The sequence below is a fragment of the Artibeus jamaicensis genome, unplaced genomic scaffold (assembly GCF_021234435.1).
Source record: "Artibeus jamaicensis isolate MK-2021 breed Jamaican fruit bat unplaced genomic scaffold, CSHL_Jam_final contig_484, whole genome shotgun sequence".
In the NCBI taxonomy this organism is placed as follows: domain Eukaryota; kingdom Metazoa; phylum Chordata; class Mammalia; order Chiroptera; family Phyllostomidae; genus Artibeus; species Artibeus jamaicensis.
This window is the reverse complement of record NW_026521859.1, coordinates 7,346,675-7,368,661: the sequence shown is the minus strand read 5'-3', so window position 1 is coordinate 7,368,661 and position 21,987 is coordinate 7,346,675. Positions and strand designations below refer to the sequence as shown.

At 39.9% G+C, this 21,987-nt stretch overlaps 1 protein-coding gene across 2 annotated transcripts in view; it reads left to right on the top strand.

Annotated features, from left to right (window-relative positions):
• MMUT (methylmalonyl-CoA mutase) overlaps positions 1 to 8,200 on the top strand; it is a 36,669-nt gene extending 28,469 nt beyond the window's left edge. The window contains exons 12-13 of one of the 2 annotated variants that reach the window (XM_037142543.2): positions 3,009 to 3,176; positions 7,613 to 8,200. In XM_037142543.2, coding sequence (XP_036998438.2) covers positions 3,009 to 3,176; positions 7,613 to 7,741 — 297 coding nt within the window. In that variant the 3' untranslated portion in view covers positions 7,742 to 8,200. The remainder of the gene's footprint in view (positions 1 to 3,008; positions 3,177 to 7,612) is intronic. The other variant, XM_037142541.2, reaches the window with a different exon arrangement.
• The last annotated feature ends 13,787 nt before the right edge of the window (positions 8,201 to 21,987 follow it).

The window sequence follows — 21,987 nt, the reverse complement described above, 5'->3', positions numbered from 1 at the left end:
CATTGTTTTGTGTTTGGCCATCTTTTTTCTTCCTTCTGGTCCACTCAATTGATTTCATTCCCAGTTTCCTTTCCATTACTATTGGTTTCCTGTGCATTTCCCTTCATTTCACTTAGTTTAGCCTTCATTTGTTCCTTTAATTTGTGACTAAAATCAACCAGTACTGTGAGCATGCTGATCACCAGTGTTTTGAACTGTTCATCTGATAGGTTGGCTATCTCTTGGTTGCTTAGAAGTATTGGCTCTGGGGCTTTGATCTGTTCTTCTTGAGCCATAATGTTTTGGTCTGTTTGCACCTGTTATGTATGAGGGGCGGAACCTTAGATATTCGCCAGGGTGGGGCAACCCAGTTGCTGGGTTGTGATGCTGTATGTGGGGGTGGGGTCAGAGAGGGGCAATAGTGTTTGTTCCTCTCTCTCTCAGATTTCGGTCCCTTCTGCTGCTTCCTGCAAGCAAACCGGGTCCCCCTGGTGCCAGCTCCTGGGTGTGTCGGCCTCTGCACCCTCCAGAACCCTGTGGGTCTCTCCAAGAAACTCTCTGTGAGCCTTGGAGCTTCTCCCGGCACCTCAACCCAGAAAGTTTCTCCAGTTGGTGCTTTTAGGCTCTAATTCCCATCGCTGGGGCCCTAGTTTGCATGGTCTGTCTTACTGCTTGCTTCTTTGCTTGGTTTATCTGTGCACGAATATGTGACCCTGGTCAGCCAGCTGCTTTGCACCCTCACTGGGTCCGCCCGTTGCCACCCCACGCCTGGGATCTGCCAACCGCCGCCTGTGCTCCTGGGTCAGTCTGGCTGCTTTTTCCTTCCTGACCCCACTCCACCAGCCGCTGACTCCAGCCCTCTTATTGGTCTGGCTGAATGGTTCATTGTTGTGGGACTTCTGCACAGTTCAATTTTCTGTGTTTTGGTTGCGTTTTTGTTACTAAAACTTTGTTGTTTTTAAACTTGGTTGTGCGAGGAGGCAGTGTTTCCACCTATGCCTCTATCTTGGCCGGAAGTTTGTACCACCTATTTTGTTAACATAAATAATGTGTGTCATTTAAAAAATTATCTGTGGTAAAGGTACTATTCTGCAGTCCTGTGATGACTGATTTAATCAAAATTAGGTGTGAAATTTTAAAATTTTCAACATTTGATAATGCAGAGTACAGTTTAATTTATATGAGCATAAAGCATGGAATTGTTTAAATGGAATTTTTTAATCTCATAAATTAGGCGGCATGGACAATGTGAATGACAAATCATGCTTAAATCAATTTCTTATCTTTCAGAGATCAGTGGCTATAGTATGTACATTTTCTTTGAAGGTTTTAGTTTTGTATGTTAACATATTTTCACAGATTGAAAATTTGATCTATGTGCTGTGCGACTAACCTAGAGATCTTTTTGGATGTGGCTCCGTTACTGAGGGTGTAGAATCTTTTGTTTCCACATTAAATTTATAAGCCTTAAAATATTGCCAAACTTTGAAAATTCACAGTTTTTGATATTTTTTTGCACTAATTGTGCTGTAGTTTCTGAGATGGCCTTATCCTTCTCAAATTTCTCAATTTACATTATATTTGCAATGAGAAACTTGTAGGTATCTTTTATATGAAAAGGTTTAATACATGTAAATTATGAAAGCAGTGTCACAGACTCATTACAGAGAGTGGATATGATCTTGGGTAACTGATTTAATAAATGAGTACTTGAAAATGTCCTTTAAGATTCTTGTGTCCTAAACTGGTTAAAACTGGAGTTCTTATAACATTATTTTGGTCCACATACTACTGTTAATTTGCTGTCTCCATGGGGGAAGCAGGTCCTGGAGCTTCACTCTTTCCCATTCTGTTTGAAAATCTAAGACTCACTTTTAACATTGCATTTTATATTTAGTTTTCCACTTCCTCATAGATACTATAGCTGGTTGCCTTGTACTTCACAACTAAATACATATTGATAATCAAGACACCAGATATGTTTTTTAAAGAGTTACAGTGAAGAGATAATATATTTTAGTGTAACTTGAATCTGATATATTTTAACAGTAGAAGCAATTATGGCAATGGTGTTTATTGCATCAGTTGGCTGAGTTAGTATTTATAATTTGAGAATAATGAAATATGAAATTATATTCAACATTTTTAATGAGTAAAATCTTGGAATATAGATTAAGTAGATAACACTTAAAACACTTTTTGAAATAAATGATTGTTGTGGACCCCTCTGCCTGGTTCTAGGAATTGTAACTCTCTACCCCCTGTGGTTTAAGGATGAACGAGTGACCTCTGGAATGCGAGCCGCAGGAGACAAAGCTTGTGTCTGGTAGCAAATGCTGCCTCAGTTTTCTCCCTGCCCCCAAAGCTTGGTCGAAAGTCCTTGACAAGTAAGACCCCTCAGAGGAGGGGCAACCTAGGCCAGACACCATCACTTGGGAGGCCATCATGGAAGGACTCGGGGGCTGCAACAAAGAGTAATGGGCTCTGTCAAAGCCCAAGTCCCCTTGTCCTCTGGGAGAAGCGCTTCCTGGTTCTAATCTCCTTAAGCCTGAATGCCTGATAGGGAGGGGTGCAGCTCCTTGCCTTGCTAGAGGAAGTCCTGGGGAAAAATCTGGCACTACAAAGACTTCCTGAAAAACCTGTGAAACCTGCTCTGCTAAGAGTGCTTTCATTCATATGTTAAGGGTTCGAGCAGGAAACTCTAAAACTCTCTTCCTGACAGACTCTGACTCAGACTAAGCCCTCAGATTTCTTTGAAATGTAATCTACTGTTTGATCCTTGCTGCCCTGTATTTCTGTGTATTACAACCCAATAAAAGCCTTTGGAGGAAGGGGCTTAAGGTCTTTTTCCCCTGAGAAACTGGCCATTGCTCAAGGCCTTTTTCCTCTGGGAAAATGGCCACCTCTCCTCCCCAAGCAGATCACATCATATCTCTGTCATGGTTACTCTCATCCGTGGCACACAGGGGGACTTTTGAGGAAAGCCGCCCCCACAAATGATGATTTGTCTCTACTTTCTAATTGTTTAGACTCCCCTTGAAGTGGCCCAGCAGGCTGTGGACGCAGATGTGCACGCTGTGGGCGTGAGCACACTCGCTGCTGGTCACAGAACCCTTGTTCCCGAGCTCATCAAACAACTAACCGCCCTTGGACGGCCAGATATTCTTGTTATGTGTGGAGGGGTGATACCACCACAGGTATTTTCAACTCCTCTATTTTTCTGGCATTATGATGGGAATCCTGAGTAACAATAGCTTGTATGTAGTTCTTTCATTTATTGTACACCTTTCCTGAAGAGAAATTTGTTGTAGATTTTGAGCTAAATTATTTTCTGGTGATTTTACTAAGTTCTACAAAGTCCAAAAGGGGGCAGTGGTGTTTTCTATTCCAGCTGTGTATAACTCATTATGTATAATTTAACAATTTACAGAGCTTCTGTGTAGAATTATCTCCTTGTAAACTAGTAACCCAAATCGAGATCTACTTTCTTTATATTCAGTAAACAGGATAAAGTAATAAAATCTCACAGCTAGGATAGAGAAGAATCCTAAAGACACTGTGCATATATTAACCAGAGATATAGTAAGCTGTAAGTTAGCTAGTCAGCAGCATTTGCTTATGTTGTTTTAGAGTAGCCACCTGTCCACTTCCTCCGTGTTCCCATCCCTAAATGTAGCCCTAAGTCAGAGCTGTAGCAGTAACATGGTCTGTTAAAACCCTGTTTTTACTAAAGCTGATTTGCTTGGGGTACAATTTTGAGGCCAAAATATAATATTTCCTATATAAAGGGAATCAATCAGCCTGTCCTGAAAATTTTTGGCTGAATGGGGAAGAGATGAATTCTCTTGAACAAAAATATGGAGCGGGTAGGAAAGGAGAATTAGATGCTTGGTAATAATCAGTATGTCAGTTAATTTACTAGTGAGGTGGTGGGTTACCTTCCATATTACCTTACCTATCAGTAAAATAATTAGTTAAGACATAAATTGGGTCTGTTTATAATCCAGTTTTTAATTATCAAGTTCTTTTTTTTTTTTTAAACCGAGAATGGGAAAAATATTAAGATAGAAAAACTATATATGAGATTGCTGCAACTAAATTTTTTAAGTTACTTATTGATTTTGAGAGAGAGAGAAAGTCATTGATCTGTTGTTTCGCCTATCCCCTGCATTCATTGGTTGATTCCTGTATGTGCCCTGACTGGGAATTAAAGCTGCAACCTTGGTGTATCAGGATGATGCTCTAACTAACTGAGCTGCCCTGCCAGGGAAGTAAGTGACTTATAAATGCTACAAAGGCCCCATCACTATAGCAGGAATCTATCGTTGAAATGGGATTTTTTGTTCAGGTTTACAGTTTTTTTTCTCCATTACAACTCAGAATATAAAATAGTGACCTTACATACTTATGAAATGAGAAAATACATATGTGTGAGGTTATGAGATTGGTACTAATGTGGGGGTAGTAAACAAACCATATTATTTGACCTTTCTAGCAACACAGTACTTATAGGTGATATAGTCAACATGAAATTGCTTTTGTTAGCGTACCTATTTTGGGGTATGCTTGCCTATTTTTTTTTCATAAATATAGTTTACTGCTTGGGAATATGAAGGGCTTTTATTCTTTATTGCTCTCTATCAGTGGAATACTTCTATCTATATTGCAGTTTTAGAGACTATAATATCTAAGCTCTTGGGCATGATATTAAAATTTAAGAACCAAAATAATTAGGCAGCACAAAATAATGGAATTGAAATATGAGTTGAGAATAAAACAGGCCTGTTATATGAGTAAGCTGCCATTTTCAAGAAATATATTTCACACAAATTATATTAACTCTCTGGATATTTGAATCACTTAGAACATCTGTAGGTGTTTACTGTGCTTTTTTTCCCCATGAGTTTGAAACCTAAGGATCATTTTCTGTGTTGACACACTTGAGTGTTAATATGGCTATCCTTTATAATATAATTATAGCAGTCAACATCCATGCATTTGTCTTGTTATTTGTCGGCAGTATAAATATATAAAATATTATTTGACTGAAAGACACTTAGATTTTAAATTAGATAGCACTAATATATGGTAGTTAGTCAAACAGATTCAGCCACTGCCGTTGTGGAGCTTGTAGTTTCTGCAGCCTGATTGAATCAGTGTGGTTTGCCCTCACTAGCATGTGTAACTACCATCAGGACCTTCTAACCCTTTAAATGCCAGCAGCATCCAAGTATTGTATTTCAGGCAAGGTTAGCAGCCTCACGGTGCCTACTTCCATCATTAGGCAGGCGGTGTGACAGGCCTGGCCCAGCTCACTGGAGGACATTGTACCACAGTGACCTTTTATTTAGAAATAATTTTAAACTAGTAGATGAGGTACAAAATGCAGATGGTACAGAGAACACCGGCATACCCTTTACACAGATTCCCTTGTTTCTCACATTTTATGCTCTTATCAAAATACCTTTGACAAGGCTTATGTCAGGCTAGGATAAGCCAAGGACCCTTTCTGCAGTTGCAGCGTGTCACAGGCCTCACCTAGTTGAGTCTTCCACCTCGAATCCACAACTCAGATGTCAGAACAAATGGTACACAGCATTATTAGGAAAAAAGAAGAAGATAACATATCAATTTGATCATCCCCAATTTGGAGGTAATTATTATTACATGTTTTATCAATTTTTCTTAGGAACTTTTAAATCTATAGCATCTGCCCAAGAACAAGGACATATTTCAAGTGCCCTTACATGCCATATGCTGAGGATATAAAGATGAGTAGACATTATCTCTGTCCTTAGAAGATAGACTAGAAGGAGAAAAGTTCAGTAAGATGTGTTAAGTGCCATTGCAGAATTATTATATCATGAGAATATTATAAGGAAATAATAGAAATAGAAAATAAATAGTTGGGGGATAAATAGCATTATGATGTAATTTATCACCCAAATATGATCACTTTTCAGAATAAAAATGGGTGCTATTAAAAAGGGCACTGCAAAAACCAAAAGTGAATAAAAAATGGTTAGAGTGTCTGAATAGACATATTTCCAAAGAAAACATACAAATGGCCAACAGGTACCTGAAAAGACACTCAACATCACTAATCATCAATTAAATGCAAATTGAAACCACCCCACACATGTTAGAATGGCTGTTGTGAAAAACAAGAAATAACAGGTGTTGGCAAGGATGTGGAGAAAAGGGAACCTTGTACACTTTGGTGGGAATATATATTGGTACAGCCACTGTGGAATCAGTGTGGATGTTCAAAAATAATAAAAAACAGGACGACCATATGATCCAGTGATTCCACTTCTGGGCATTTATCTGAAGAAAATGAGAACATGCACCTCCATGAAAATGGGGTACACACACCTAATGGAATATTATTCAGCCATAAAAACAGTGAAATCTGCTATTTGTGACAACACTCGAGGGTATTCTGCTAAGTGAAATAACTCAGACAGAGAAAGACAAATACAATATGATCTTACTTATATGTGGAAGAACAGACTGGTGATTGCCAGAGGTGGAGGGTGGGTGAAATGGGTGAAGGGAGTCAAAAAGTATAAGAAGCTTCCAGTTATAAACTAAATAAGTCAGAATAAATAAATGGATAAATAAGTGTGGTTATATATGGAGATATAGTGTGTGGCGTGGCAACTATGGCTAATAATATACTGTATTGCATATTCGTTACTAAGAGGGTGCTAAGAGAGAATGAATCTTAAAAGTTCTTAACACACATGATTCTCTAACTCTGTATAGTGATGGATGTTAGCTGGACACACTATGGTGATCATTTTATAGTATATACAAATATCCTTATTTATGTACCTGAAACTGAGATAATGTTATATGTCACTTATACCTCAATAAAAGAAAAAGCTCATGAGAAAAGAAAAAAGCTGCTGCAACAGTAAGCACAAACGAGAATGTCCCGGCATGTATAACTGGCTAGTGATTGAGGGTCAGGGCTTTAGAGCATGTCCTAAACTAGCTATCATAGCTATAAATATTCCAACATTGAAACAGCCTAAAGCCTGGATGTGTATTTGTGTCCTGGGAATATTTTCACTCAAGCTTGGACTAAGTTGAAAATAAAGTAATAAACAGCAGCATCAACAACAGAGAATTTTTTTTAAAATGAGCTAATCTTCATTTATGAAAAATCTAACTCCATCATGAAGCCAAATTCAAAGTATGACTGTTCACTAGATGCAGATAAAACACCTTGGAGAAAGTAAATGGCCTTGTAAACTCAAAGCTATAATATCCTAAGTTTAACACAAATAATGATACATAGGGAGAATTTAGATGAGAGACAATTTTGGTTTAGGGCTCAGATGTTCTCAAGCTGTGAGGCATACAGCTCTCACCACAAACAACACACTTGGGGTGTTTGGAAAATGGGCAGAACGTGTTTTGTTCTTGTAATGGCTCAGAGTGTAAGGCTCTTAGCAGTTTCAGTCAAGGAAGAATTTTTCAGTGCAAATGCCAATAGTGTACCAGTTGAGAAAGTTTGGGGCATTGGGGATGAAGAAGAAAGAGAAGCAAATATTGTACTTTTGTTTCATTTTCTTGAAATTAAAAATAGTATTGTTTCTATTAATTAAACTGATTCTTTCAACAGGATTATGAATTTCTGTTTGAAGTTGGTGTTTCCAATGTGTTTGGTCCTGGGACTCGAATTCCAAAGGCTGCTGTTCAAGTACTTGATGATATTGAGAAGTGTTTGGAAAAGAAGCAGCAAGCGATGTAACATCCTGTTTTTGTTTTAGCTTTTCCCTAAAATATTCTTTCAGTGGTGATCAAAGAAGATATTTTCAGTTTAATCCAGTGCCTGATACATGCTTTCCTGAAAGCTTTATGTTAAAATACCCGACTTATAAGATGTTGTCATGCTATAAGTGTGTGAGTACAGCTTCACTCAGAAAGATTGTTATCATGTATTGTTAAAAACTGAAATAAGAAGTCTTCATGTTAAAATTAAAAAAATATTTCCTCAAAAGCGCAATAACACATGCTCAATACTTTATCAGAAACTATAGGCAAAGGTATTTTCAAGAACATGATTTTTCTGAAATACTGCTTGTAAATCTACTTTCTATTTTAAGAATTAAAGTACACCTTAAAAAAATCTGTGTAATCCCATTTTCAATTTAGCATTATATTGACTCGAGCACCAGAAAGTAAAGTCCATATATGAATAAAATAATTACATCTGTCTTGGAAAAAATGGGGAGGTGTTAATGTAGAGAAATATGTGTGGTTATGGTTTTCAGCCAAATTCTATCAGGATTACTCTGGTAGGAGTATTAAGTCGGACCCAAAAGTTGGAACAGGAGGGAGACAGCAGGATACTTTTTCTGGTCTGACTGCCTTCTTCCTGGGCATGGATGTGTGACCTTGTTAATGCTGGGCTTGGCTCCACATCTTGGAGAGTGGACACCTCTGAATAGTCCCTAAGCTGAAAGTGATTTGGTTGTGACTATGGCTTCCCCCAGAGTGACGGTGTAAGTTGGGAGTGTAGGAGGGCTCCGGTGTATGTATCTGTGACAGTCAGTGATAGAACTCAGTCTAAGTCTGAAGGCCTGAGAACAAAAGGAGACTGTGTTATACATCCCAGTGAGGCTGGAAAAAAGGGGGTGAGTTCCTCCTTCCTCTGCCTTTGTTCTGTTCAGGCCCTCAACAGATTGGATCGTGCCTGGCCCCACTGGGGTTGGCAGTCTACTGCACTGAGTCCACTAATTCAAGTGCTGGTTGCATCCAGAAACGGTACTTAGTGTACATACCCTGTGACCACTCAGGTGGACACACAAAATGACCCACCACAGAGCCCTTGTACACTGCTGGTGAGAATGTACTCTGCTGCTGCTGTGGGAGATGATAAGATTTTAAAAAAACAGCAACAAAACCCCAAACAATTACCAAATGGTCCAGCAAGTCCACTTTGGGGTATCTATCCAAAAGAATTGAAAGCAGGGACTTAAACAGATATTTGTACATCTATTTCCATAGCAGCATAGGGTCTACAGACAGATGAATGGGTAAATAAAATGTATATACTTAAAATATGAATACTACTATTCAGTCTTACTAAGGAAGGGAATTCTTCCTTATTTGGCACTTGCAACAACATCATAGATGAACCTTGAAGACATTCAAGTGAAATAAGCCAGTCACAAAAGGACAAATTTGATTTCAGTTACACGAGGTACCTAAAATAGTCACATTTATAGAGACAGAAAGTAGGACGGTGGCTGTCAGGGCCTGGGGAGAGGAAGGAATGAGGAATTAGTGTTCAGTGGGTGTGGAGATTCGGCTGGCAAAGAGAGAAGCTCCGAGATGGATGGATGGTGGTAACGGCTGTACAGCAATGGAAGTGTGCTTATAGCACAGAACTGTTCCCTTAAAAATGGTTAATAAGGTAAGTGTTACATATATTTGACCACAATAGTATTTAGGACAGTCTTGACATGCTACATGTTTTCTAAGTATTAATTGCTAATATTATTATTGTTATTATTACTGTTATTATTTAAAAAGAATGAATGGTAAGGCATAAAGTTGGGAAGGTAGATTGGCCAGATCACATAGAGAGGCTTGTACAGTTAAGGGATTTGGACTTTATCCTGTAGATACAGACAGAGAATCATATAAAGGTTTTAACCACAGAAATAATCTGGTAAGATTTGTGTTTTTAGCACAGTAGTCATGGGAAAGATGCCTTTTAATGGGGGCAAGACTGAAGATGAGTTACGAGACTTCCAGTAATGCAATAGAGAAATTCTAAGTATAATATTACACTTATCTGCTTAGGTGCTGCCCGGAGATGGCTAAGATGGAAAGATTATGATCTTATTTTGGAAGATTGAATTGACAGAATCCAGATTTAACGTTTAGCAGAAAAAGGGCTCTTGATTGTTAGGTATTTGCTGTGCGGAATCTGCTATGTTCCCTTGCCTGTTTTGGTTGTTCTTTTGTGGGCTTTTCTTTTCTTTCCTGTGTTCACATTTCTATTGAGGGCACTGGGGAGGGGACCTCCTCCCAGTCAGTGGAGGTGTTCAGTTTTCTCAGCCACTCCAAGCTTGGACCCTGGGAGTCCTGGGGGTGGCTGGGCAAGTCAGGCGTGTCCCCATCTTCTGGGATGGGCACGGGGTAGTTGTAGGGTGTGACCTGGTTGATCACGGTGGCGTACTTGGTGTGGGAACTGAAAGGGGGGCAGAACTATAGTGAGGCCCCAGTGGTGAAGGACGTGACCGGCACTGGCTCCTCGGCCCAGACACCCTGAGGAAGGCAGCGAGGCTCCTGGCTCTCTTCGCCTCGGTGGCAGCACCAGCCTGTGGACCTTTTTGGATGTGCAGTGATTTTATGACTGGATACATAGGAATAAAGTCAAAAGCAGGAAAAGTTCGAGTTACGAGATTTGTTTTCCAATGACCTTTTGACAATACTAGAGCTTTGGAAACTTTTCTGGCTTTGGAAGTACACTGGAATGATATGTTTAGGGTTCTCTGAAGACATCAAAATCCTTTCCCTGAAGCTTATTGGAAATGTAAGTGTTATGCAAATATAATAGTGGTATAGGAAGTGGAGAAGTTTGATGAAGAACCCTTCCTGAGCAAAATGTACGTGGAAGAAGGAGAGATACAGTAATGAAGTCTCCTGATTTCCACTTCAGGGAGGGGGGCGCATGTGATGGAGAGGAGAGAGGAAGGGTAAAGAACTCTAGCTCTGTCCACAGACCCGATCGTGCCCTGTGTTCCCATCACCCTCTAGAGCCTTTACATTCCTACCCACTTCACACTACTCAGGAAGACTTTTTTTAAAAAAATAAAGGATCTAATATTATTTCTACTAATGGGTTAATTCTGCCTCTTTAAAAAAAGATTTTATTTTTAGAGAGAGGGGAAGGGAGGGAGAAAGAGGGAGAGAAACATTGATGTGCTAGAGACACATCAACCAGTTGCCTCTCACACGCCCCCAGTTGGGGACCTGGCCCACAATTTAGGCCCACAACTCAGGCATATGCCCTGACTGGGAATTGAACCAGCAACCCCTTGGTTCGCAGGCTGGTATTCAGTACACTGAACCATACCATTCAGGGCATTTCTGCCTCTTTTAAAAAGAATAATGGGCCATCCTTTAGGCCATTATACAAAGCATGATTTTTCAAGTAGACTAAAGGTGACATAAAATTGTAAAAATCTATATAATTATATCTACATGTTTATTATTAAAGTATTGTCTAATTTGTGTTTACATTGTGAAAAATGCTCTGAGCATTTAAAAATAATTTTGAAGAAAAATTATTTTGATTTTCCTGATTAAACGTAATGCTAAGTTTTTCTCATTCTCAGATTCTTCTTTTACTGTTTTCTATTTTACCTGTAGGTGTCTCCCTAAGTCCAGGATTATTCCGTATATACCCTTGAAACACTATTTGAAAAGATGCCCATCCTAGAGACTCATAGGTGCTATAAACACTCAGAAAAAGCACATCTCTTTAAAAATCTGCTCAGATGCACCTAATGACATCCTTTGTGATGATGCTCTGTGGTCAGCGAAGCTCAGTGTTGATCACTGTTCATGAGCTGAGCTGCATTTGTGTTAAAATGGTTCATTAGCGATGAAGCTAGAATATGACCTTGGATATGATATTATTATTGAATATTATTCGGTAAGTTCAACCATAATTCAAATCGACTCATTTTCTTAGTAATTCTTCACGGGCTATTTCCTCCCTCTGCATTCAAACCTCTTACTGCTACAGTGACCTTCTCTTCCATTCACCATGAAGTCAGGTGTGATAAAAGTAATTTACATGTAAGATGATACACATATTCCCCTGAAGCCCTTTGAAAAAAAGAGAAATGTAGCCCGGCTTCCGTGGCTCAGTTGGTTGGAGTGTCGTCCTGTGATTGAAGGGTTGCAGGTTTGATTCCCAGTAAGGGCGCGTATCTAAGTTGCAGGTTCGATCCCCAATCCTGGTGCATACAGAAGGCAACCGGCTGATGCTTCTCTCTCCTATTGCTGTTTCTCTTCAGTTCCTTTTCCCCTCCCTTCCTAAGAGCAATGAGAAAATGTCCTCTGGTGAGGATAAAAGTAAATAAAAATAAAAACACGCAGAATTTGATAACTTCTTTCAGGATGATTCTAATAATTTGATTCTAAGGTCATGGACAAAATATTAATTTAGACAAATGCCATGAAATGATGTTATATTTTTATTTTTTACATGTTATATTTTAATTTAATTATATTTTATTGAACAAGTATTATTTGTTAAATCCTAATATGCGATTGCTTTTGGAAAATGAAAACATACAAGATTTTATTGTTTCAGCGAAGCTTCACATGGCCAATGAGCATTATATATGTCTCTAGCAAAAAAAGACTTTTTCTTACTCGATTCTTCCTGTGACTGGGGCTTGGACCGGGGCTTTGTTAGGGGCTAGAAGAGCAGAGTGACAGGGACGACATTGTGCTGTTTTCTAGACTGTCTTTCGCAAGACCTCAGCCTGTCCTATTTTCTCCTTTAGTTTTGTCATTAGACCGCATGGTCATCAGACCAATTTTAATGACCCTTTTCTGTCAGAATAAATGCTTGTCTAGACAGTACGTTTTGAAGGACTCCAAGCAGATGGCCCTTTTTGTTCCTAACATGTTTTTTTGGTGTAAGGTATCAAGACCTGTAAAAATATTCTTTAAAATTGCAAGCATGTCTGCTAAAAGCCTAATGTCAAATGGAACATTTAAGTTTATTCTACAAGCCACGGCTGAGAGGCCACGGTGACTGCACAAGCTGTGCACTGCGCAGCCCGGAGAGCCGCTGCCTCTGCAGTCACGCACTGCCGCGGCTTCGCTTGCTCTGTGCTGCAGTTCCGCATCTTAACGGAAGGTGATGATGGAGCCCAATAACATGTTGGCTTCAAGAATTAAATGTTACAATGCATGGAACCTGCCTTGAACTGTGCATCATACAGTAGAAGACCAGTAAATGTTTTCTATCGCAATTATTATTATATTTTATGCTACGGAAATAAAAATAATACACGCATACAACATGGTTCTTCTCAAGCAGCTGGTAGCCAGTGTGCAGAAGATGAATTCCTAAGATGACTGCAGCACGTGTTGTAAAGGAGGTCTCCACATAGTGCTGCGGGGGCACATGGAGTTGCTGATTTTTTCCTGTGGGAAAAATGACAGGTGCAAAGAGGAGCCAACACCTGGGGCCTAATATGATGACGGAGTGTAAGGGGGCAGAGGTACAAGTATTTGTAACAGAGGCATCAGTCAACGGCATCAATGGGAGCAGTAGATGAGCTTGAAGCATGAAATTCATGATAAGCTTGAAATGTGGGATATGGATTTAATCACTTATTAACATCTTCATGTAAATTCTTTTTACAGTTGATTTCCTCCAGGTAGCTCGCTGATTTCAACTAGGAGATATTTGTCTATTATAGAAGTAGAAAAATACTTCTCTATTATCACCTTTAAAAATACTCTGAGCTGTAAGACTTTTTATTTCCCCCCATGGGCCTTCCATAAATAACTAAGGCCTTTGTTAGGTAGTAGCTTCCTTGAATGCCAATGAAAGCAGGACATGGAGAAATGTTGCCATTTCCTTTTCTTTTGCCTGAGGTTGGCCAAGGCTTCTGAGATTAGGGAGGGATTTCTCAAACTGTGGCCGATGGCCCGCTTTATGACTGCTTACCAAAAATGCAGTGTAGCTCAGAATAGACCCCTTACTTTCAACCCATTGCAAACCCCACACTCAAACCCAGGGTCACTGTACTAAGTATATCATGGGTTACATAAAAATATGTTAATGGTTACTGGAAAATCATTCCATTGTTTGGGGGAAAAAATTTTTAGGCATGTGCCTTGCCTAAAGGCACATGCCTAAATGAGACAGTAAAATCTCATTTAACATTGTTAAAAAATTCTTGGAAACTGCAACTTAAAGCAAAACAATATATGATGAAACCAATTTTAGCACAGACTAATTGATTTAAACTACAGTTAAGTTCTTGTGTCACATTTCTGGTTACTAAAACATCATCAAACTTCTAAATAAAGACCCCAAACACATCTAATATTAAACATGGAAATAAATGTGTGATATACACCCAATTTAAGACAGGTTAATTAAAACAAGGTAAGTATTTTCCAACCTGCTATTTCAGTTCAGGGCCGTGGGTGGTGGAACCCATCCCGGCAGCTCAGGGTGCAAAGCTGGACACCGTGGACAGGACACCCTTCCAGCACAGGGCTGCTCACGCACCCCATCTGCCTCACACTCAATCAGCTGGGACAAATGGGACGCGCCACTTTGCCGATGTGCACATCTGTGCAGTGTGGGAGGAAATCGGACCTGGAGAAAAGACACGGGGAGAGTGTGGAAACTCCACACGAGCAGTGGCCATGGCCAGGAATTGTTTTTTTCCCCTGATCGACTTATAATAAAACAAGATTGAGTGAAGGAGTGTTATTTAAGGACCTGCTATACTTGAATTGGCAGCAATCATTCATAAAATGGCTCAGAGATGGTGTCTGCAATAGGCCAAAAAACTAAGACAAGCTGTGTTCATTACCTTTTCAGGTGAGAGAATTCAATCACTTGCTATTGTGCCTTTACCTAAACAAAGAGGCATTTCTCCCCAAACCTAGGGGACTGGAAGATTAGAGAACTTATTACGATCATCAAGCAAAGGACCAAAAGCAGAAAGGGATTTTTTTGTTTGTTTCAAGAGTCAAAGTGACCTTTTTGTTCTCCAAAATGCCAGACCTTGTTATAGAAGGCATTTGAGATAATTCTAGACTTCCATTTGCTAGGAATCCAGCTAAGGGTTCTTAAAACATCTAATCGTTAGCCAATTGCTGGGTATGAATCACTCTTCAGTGGACTAAAAATGATTCTGTGAAATGTCTTTCCTCCATCATTTTTATGAGGATGTGGTGTTTTATTCAGTCAAGTTTTCTGACTCATCAATGTCTCTATTTGGTTAAATGACAGATTTGTAGCTCAAGAGGAAAATAATCTACAAGTATGATTTCAAAGATTCTGTCCCAAATATACTTTCTAGCATACAGTGGGGCTGGAAATTCTCTTAACAGTAGACAGCACCTTTAATTCCAGTTAGAACTGCAAGTAAAGCGTAAATAACTCTGAGAGACTGTTGACAATCCTCACTGCTCTTTTTACACACATCCATTTTAATCTGGGAGAGATTATGAAGGAGCTAAGGGTGTAAAAAGGTTGTGTAATAGAAGACAAATAATAGAAGTAGGGGAAGGGACAGAGGAGAAGGGAAGATTATGGCACAGAAAAATGAGATTTTTCTGAATAATGTAAAATCGGCAGCAAAAATTTTTTAATCATCTGTGTACAGCTCACGCTTTCATCGCCCTAGTATGGCTTTGCAGAGCCCAGGTTTGGTCTGAGAACAAAAAGAGCCCAACACATGTGGACACCTCCTGAAAGAGAATGTCGGTAGGAACTGTGCTCTCCATAGGGAACCAAGAGTGGACAGAAAATAGCAAGCTGAGGAATGCTGCATGGATATGCTCCTCTGTATAGACATATTTTTGCTGTCAAAATCTCCATTTCCATGAAATACAATAATGTATTTTAACAGGTGTGTATTTGCGTGTGTGTGCACTCAAGCAGGCATGCAGGGCTAAAAGAAAACATTTGTACTCCATATCTTTGCTGTGGGTCCCATGAATGGTAGCAAAGATGTGCAAGTGTTGCAGAAGCAGCCCGATGGTGGGTATTGATGGGTATCAGGCTTTCTATTTCTAAGATTCTAATTTCGCTTTGGAAATAGACTTCCCTTTTCTGCTTTCTGTCCACCTGATGAAGCTTCCATTCTAGGCTTTTATGGTTGTGCAGGAAGGACGTAGGGTCGCAACTCCATCCCAGTGAACTGTGGAAAGAGCCAGGACTTGGACGCGAGACTGATCCAGGGTCTAGTTCTGTTTTGTCCCTTTACCAGATGTTGGATGCTGGGCAAATTATCTATTTGTCCTGCGAAGTTTCAGATTTCTTAATAATTTAATTCCCTCTTTGAATTTTTTTTTAATTTGAATTGTGTGTCAGAGTAAACACTGAAGAATATTAGTTTTACTTCCCTTAGGGAAAGGGAAAATGTATGCGTTATGCAATCAGACAGTGAACAAAATTTTTCACTCAGTTAAGATAAAGTAAAAAAAATGATTGTCTATTTTACTTTGACTACTACAGGTATCAGAGGACACTAGTACATAAGGCATGATATTTATTTAGTCAGTTTTCAAGGTGTGGATTTGTGACATAGAAATCTCAATAGCAGCACATTCAAAATAAGTTCTGCAAATGGATTCGATTTGAGTCACCTTGTCAGTTTAAAAACAATATCATAAATATAAGTGACAAAGTCCCAGGGAAAGGCAACAGACATGCCACTTTGCTAGCTTTCAGAAAACTTAATTTCCCATGCAATCTCTAGTGCATTAAAAAAATGAAATGTACTGTCAGTGTTGAAGGGTGTCTCCAGATGGCCCTTTATTAGCGGCTGAGGAGCCTGCCTCTGTCTCCGTCAGCCGCACACGCTTCGGGAATTCTCACTTTTATATGCGATGGGCAATCAGTGTTGCCTGAGATACTAGATGATGCCTGGAGGGCTGTTCCTGGAAATATCTGCTGAAGAGCATGTGTGTGACATAGTTCATGTGGCCACAAAGCTGGGTTCGCTCTATTTATCTGAAGGCCAGGGAATGTTGGTTTGAAACCTCGAGAACTTCGCAGGTGAAATCTGGAATTGGCCCCTGTACATGGAGGGCAGGAAGAAGGAGGCAGATCAGTCCCGATTGGTTGGTTGCAGTTGTAATAGCGAGTACTTACATACTCGGCTTTTCTTGGGCAGCCATAAGACAAGTTAGATCTATAGACCTGCCCACTAGAATCTTAAAAGTTTATATAGAGGCCTTAACTGGGTTCAGACACATATGCCGTTTAGTCTCAACAACATCTCACTCTCCGAAGGCTGCGCCCTTGAAACAGCTCCAGCTGTGGGACAGTGGGCAGAATGCACAGTCCAAGGACAGCGGGTGGGGTGGGGTGGGGAGCCTCTGAGCGCCTGAACTGGGTTCACGGGTCAACTTCTCTTAGTAACCTGTTCACATTCTCTTAGTGGTCACGTTCTCTTAGTAACCTGCTCCAACAGGGGGATAGTCCAGAAGATACAAGGAACTGACTGAAACAACAGTGCAGAAGGCCCAGGACACTGAGTATCCTTAGAATATAGGAAAATCTAGTTGCTCACTCAGGTTGCTGTGGATGGGGCTACGGCGACAGATGGGGCTACAGCGGCAGATGGAGCCACGGACCTGAAATGGACAGACAAGCACAGCTCCCTCATGTTCAAGTTTACCGAGGACTATGACATTTCCCACAGTCCATCCTCTCCCCTCTCCTTTTCTCACTGATGGGAAAACTGACACTTAGAAGTAACTTTCTGAAAGTTTCACAGGCAAGTTGTGGTGAGCAGTGATTAATCCCTCAGTTGCCTGTATTGAGCTGACAGTGTAGGACAGAATAAATTGTCAACGGTCTCTGCTCTGCCCTGGGGCCAGAACTCACCTGTGTCTTCTATCCCCTAGGAAATTCTCCATTAGCTGTCTTCCATCTCTCTCTAGTCTTCCCGTTCAGGCTGCCCTACCTGTTTTCAGAGAAGCGACTCCTGGACATGGCCCTCTGGGTCAGTCCCGCATGTCACCACCTACGTACAGATGCAAAACCTTTCTCTCAAGTCCCACAATAGGGAAACATTTACCAAAAGTGTGAAGAAATCCTTTTGTATCCCAGTCTTCAGCTATAGTCACATTAAACATTATATGTGAATAATTTATGTATGTTTTTATGTAACTGACACAATTCTGTATGTATGGCTCTTCAAATTGCGTTTTATAAAAATTTAATATGTGTTGTGTTAGTACAAATAGATCTATTGCATTCTTTTAAATTCTCCATGGCATTCAGAACCGTGGTTACAGAACAACCTTTTTATTGATGAACATTTGGGTTGCTTCAGCACGTGTCCCTATCTTCATGTTTGTTTCAAATTGACTCCCAGAACTGGGATCATTGGTTCAATGCTTTTTAGCATCAATACTCATTGCTCTATTGAGTAATAGAAGCTTCCTCTCAGTGCTCAAGATTTGAAGGGAATAGCTGTTAAGAGTGTGCCAGCCTGGCCATTCATCTTGGTCATAAGAGAGTGAGTGGGGTGGCCGTGCCCCAGAGGAGCAGAAACTAGGTGAAGTCCCTAGAGCATGCTCTCAGATGGCATCATCTGTGTCCACCGCTCCTAAGGTAGAGCTTCCACTGCCCAGAACTCTGAAGTGCAAGAGAAACCTCACTTATGGAGGATGAGGTTTCTCTTGTAAAAGAGAAATGCAAGCAAAAACATAATTATTCCTTAATGTAACCTTGAACTGGAAACAAAAGAGGGATTGTTTGGGAAACACACTTTGGTTGGCTATTTGTCTTTTGGAGTTCTGCTGCGTTCATTCTCTGCCTTATTGAGACGGTCCGTAAAGCAGCAAGACTTGACAAAAATAAGAGTCCAGTGTTCCTGATATTTGGTCAAAAATCTCCCAGAACTCCAAGATGATTTACTCATGATATCTGGGGCTTGTTCTGGAGATTTTATTTCATAGGAGACAGCAGAGCTCTATAGTCAGAGGCATCTTTCAGGAGGTAAATGCAAGGTGAGAGGCACGTGGTTTGAGCAGGTTGACAGGTCCCGCAGCGCAGAGTAGCCTGCAGCCCAGCAGAGGAGTCCGGCTCCTTGGTGTCAGCTCTTGGCCACAGAGCCAGGTGTGTTTAAAAGCCCCATTCCTGTTTGGCTGCCTCTTCTGCATGTTTTGCGCCCTGCAATTGCTCCCCTCCACCAAAGGTCTCTTAATTTCAAGAAAATTACTGATATTTTTGATGACACACACAAGATGCCATTCTCCATCCTCTCTCATCCATCAAGTCCTCCCTTGCCAAACATTCTACCTGTTCTGTTAGTGTCCCTGTTCTACTCTCCCTAGCACTCTGGTCTCTATTATTATATCTCTGCTAATTTCTTGCCTCCACCTGTAGCACACATTTTTCTTGTTTGCTTTTCTCTCTTCAAGGTGAAGGGAAGATGCTCCCTCCTCCCTACAGTCTGTCTATATGCTTGGTCTTTCCCCATGTATTCCTGAAATATTAAGCTTTGGATTCTACTAGAGCATTTACTAATTGGCATTATGTGACTCTGCTCTTAGAAGGTAGAGAGTAAGTTTGAGTCTCATTGATTTTCTCCAAAGTCTGAACAGAGTAAGTAGGTGCCCAATAAATACTGTGGAATTAAAATCCTCAGCTGTCCTGTCTTAGTATTCACTCATTTATTGGCTGCTACTGTATTTTGCCATGTATAATTTGCACTTTTTTGCTCAAATTTTTGAGGGGAAAATAAGGATGCTCACTATACATGGGTAATAATAATTCCATATCTATATAATATTTTTAATTCTTTTATTTATGCTTTGCATTAAAAGTGTAACTCTAGAAACCAATAGTGATTATATATATATATATATATATATATATATATGCAAAATAATAGCCTGGAATACAATAATCAGTTTTATTTCTAAATATAAATAAATAAAAATTAAAACAAAAAAATTTTTTCATAAAGGTTCGGGCCAAAAATGTGGGTGAACACTATACATGGGAGTGCATCATACATGGCAAAATATGGTGATTTTTTTCTTGTTCACTCATTTCCTCTCTTCCTAGACCATGAATTAATTTTTGGTTGTGATCTGGCTGTGTAGTGCCTAGTTTCCCTGACTCAGCTTCTGGTCTAAAAGTCTAAAAGTCTAAAGGTCTTCATTTCAGTTCTACCTGATGTCCATGACTTCTAAGTTTGTATACTACTGGACTTAGGAAGTTGAAGAAGGCTTAATTTGTGCAGCATTATTAGTCTTTCCATACTGAGACTCTCTTCATTAAAAATATGGAGTGATTGAATCTATTTGCAAGGTAATGTGAAGATTAAGTGAAGTAATTCATTATAAAGTGCTTTGTGAACTCAATTGCCATACAAAATGATGTTATTAATAGTAGTTGGAGGCCCTTTGTGTGTGAACTGTACCTTATGCTGTGTGACAGATTGTGTTGCTTGCTCAAGTACCAGCTCGCGTTACCCTACAAGTTCCCTCCTACTTTCTTGACCGAAAATGTCTAATAGGACTTTTGGCTGAGATGGAGGCATAGGTAGATATGCTTTGCCTCTTTGCACAATGAAAAGAAGGACAAAAGCAAATTTAAAAACAAAATTAACCAGAACTGCCAGAAAATCGAACTTTATGGAAACCCAACAACCAAGGAGTTAATGAAGAAATATTCATCCAAACCAGTAGGAGGGGTGGAGATGGGCAGCTGGGGCAGAGAGGACGCATGCCAAGGTGGCAGCTAGAAAACCAGGTGGCCCCACATTTGTGTGTGAGACAGACCCAGCAACTCACCATTCCAGCTCGGGAAAAGAAAGCCTCAAAACCTCTGACTGTAAAAAGCTGTGAGGGTTGTGGTGGCAGGAGAAACTCTCAGCCTCATAGGAGAGTTCATTGGAGAGATTCACAGGGTCCTAGAAAGCAAACAAACCCACCCACCTGGGAATCAGCAACAGAAGAGCCCAATTTGCTTGTGAGTAGCAGGAGAAGTGACTGAAAGCCTGCCAAGAGTCAAATAAACAGCATTGTTCCCTTTCTGACCCCTCCCCCACATACAGCACCGCAACACAGGGATGTTGGTTTCCCCACCCTGGCAAATACCTAAGGCTTCTTCCCTTAAAACATAACAGGTACACTGGGACAAAGAAATATGAACCAAATGATAGAACAGATCAAAATTTCAAAAATAGAACTAAGCAATGAAGAGATAGCCAACCTCTGCAGAGTTCAAAACATTGGTAATCAGGATGCTTACAGAAAATCATTGAGTATGGTCATAAAATAGAGGGAAAAATGAAATAAAAATATACAGGGAACCAACAGTGAAGGGAAGGAAATTGGGACTATAATCAATGATTTGGAACAGAAGGTAGAATAAACATGCAACCAGAACAGAATGAATAAACAAGAATTCAAAAAAATGAGGAGAGGCTTGGGAACCTTTGGGACAACTTTAAACATCCCAACATCTGAATCATAGGAGTTCCAGAAGGAGAAGAGGAAAAGCAAGAAATTGAAAACTTCTTTGAACAAATAATGAAGAAAAACTTCCTCAATCTGGCAAAGGAAATACACTTCCAGAAAGTCTAGGAAGCTCAGAGAGAACCAAAGAAGTTAGACCCATGGAGGAACACAATAAGATACATCATAATTATATTTCTCAAGATTAAAGATAAGGAGAGAATCCTAAAAGCAGCAAGAGAAAAGGAGGCAATTACCTACAAAGGAGTGCTCATAAGACTATCAGCTGATTTCTCAAAAGAAACCTTGCAGGCAAGAAGGGGCTGGAAAGAAGTATTCTAAATCATGAAAGGCAAGGACGTACATCAAAGATGACTCTATCCAGCAAAGCTTTTATTTAGAATGGAAGGCCAGATAAAGTGCTTCTCAGATAAGGTCAAATTCAAGAAGTTCATCATCACCAAACCCTTATTATATGAAATGTTAAAGGGACTTGTCTAAGAAAAAGAAGATGATCAAAACTATGAACAGTAAAGTGACAACAAACTCACAACTATCAACAACTGAACCTAAAAACAAACATAAAAATGAACTAAGCAAAGAATTAGAACAGGAATAGAATCAGAAATGGAGATCACATGGAGGGTTATCAGTGGGGAGTGGGCAGGGGAAGAATGGGGGAAAAGGTACAGGGAATAAGAAGCATAATTAGTAGGTACAAAATAGACAGGGGGAGGTTATGAATAGTATAGGAAATGGAGAAGCCAAAAAACTTATATGTATGAC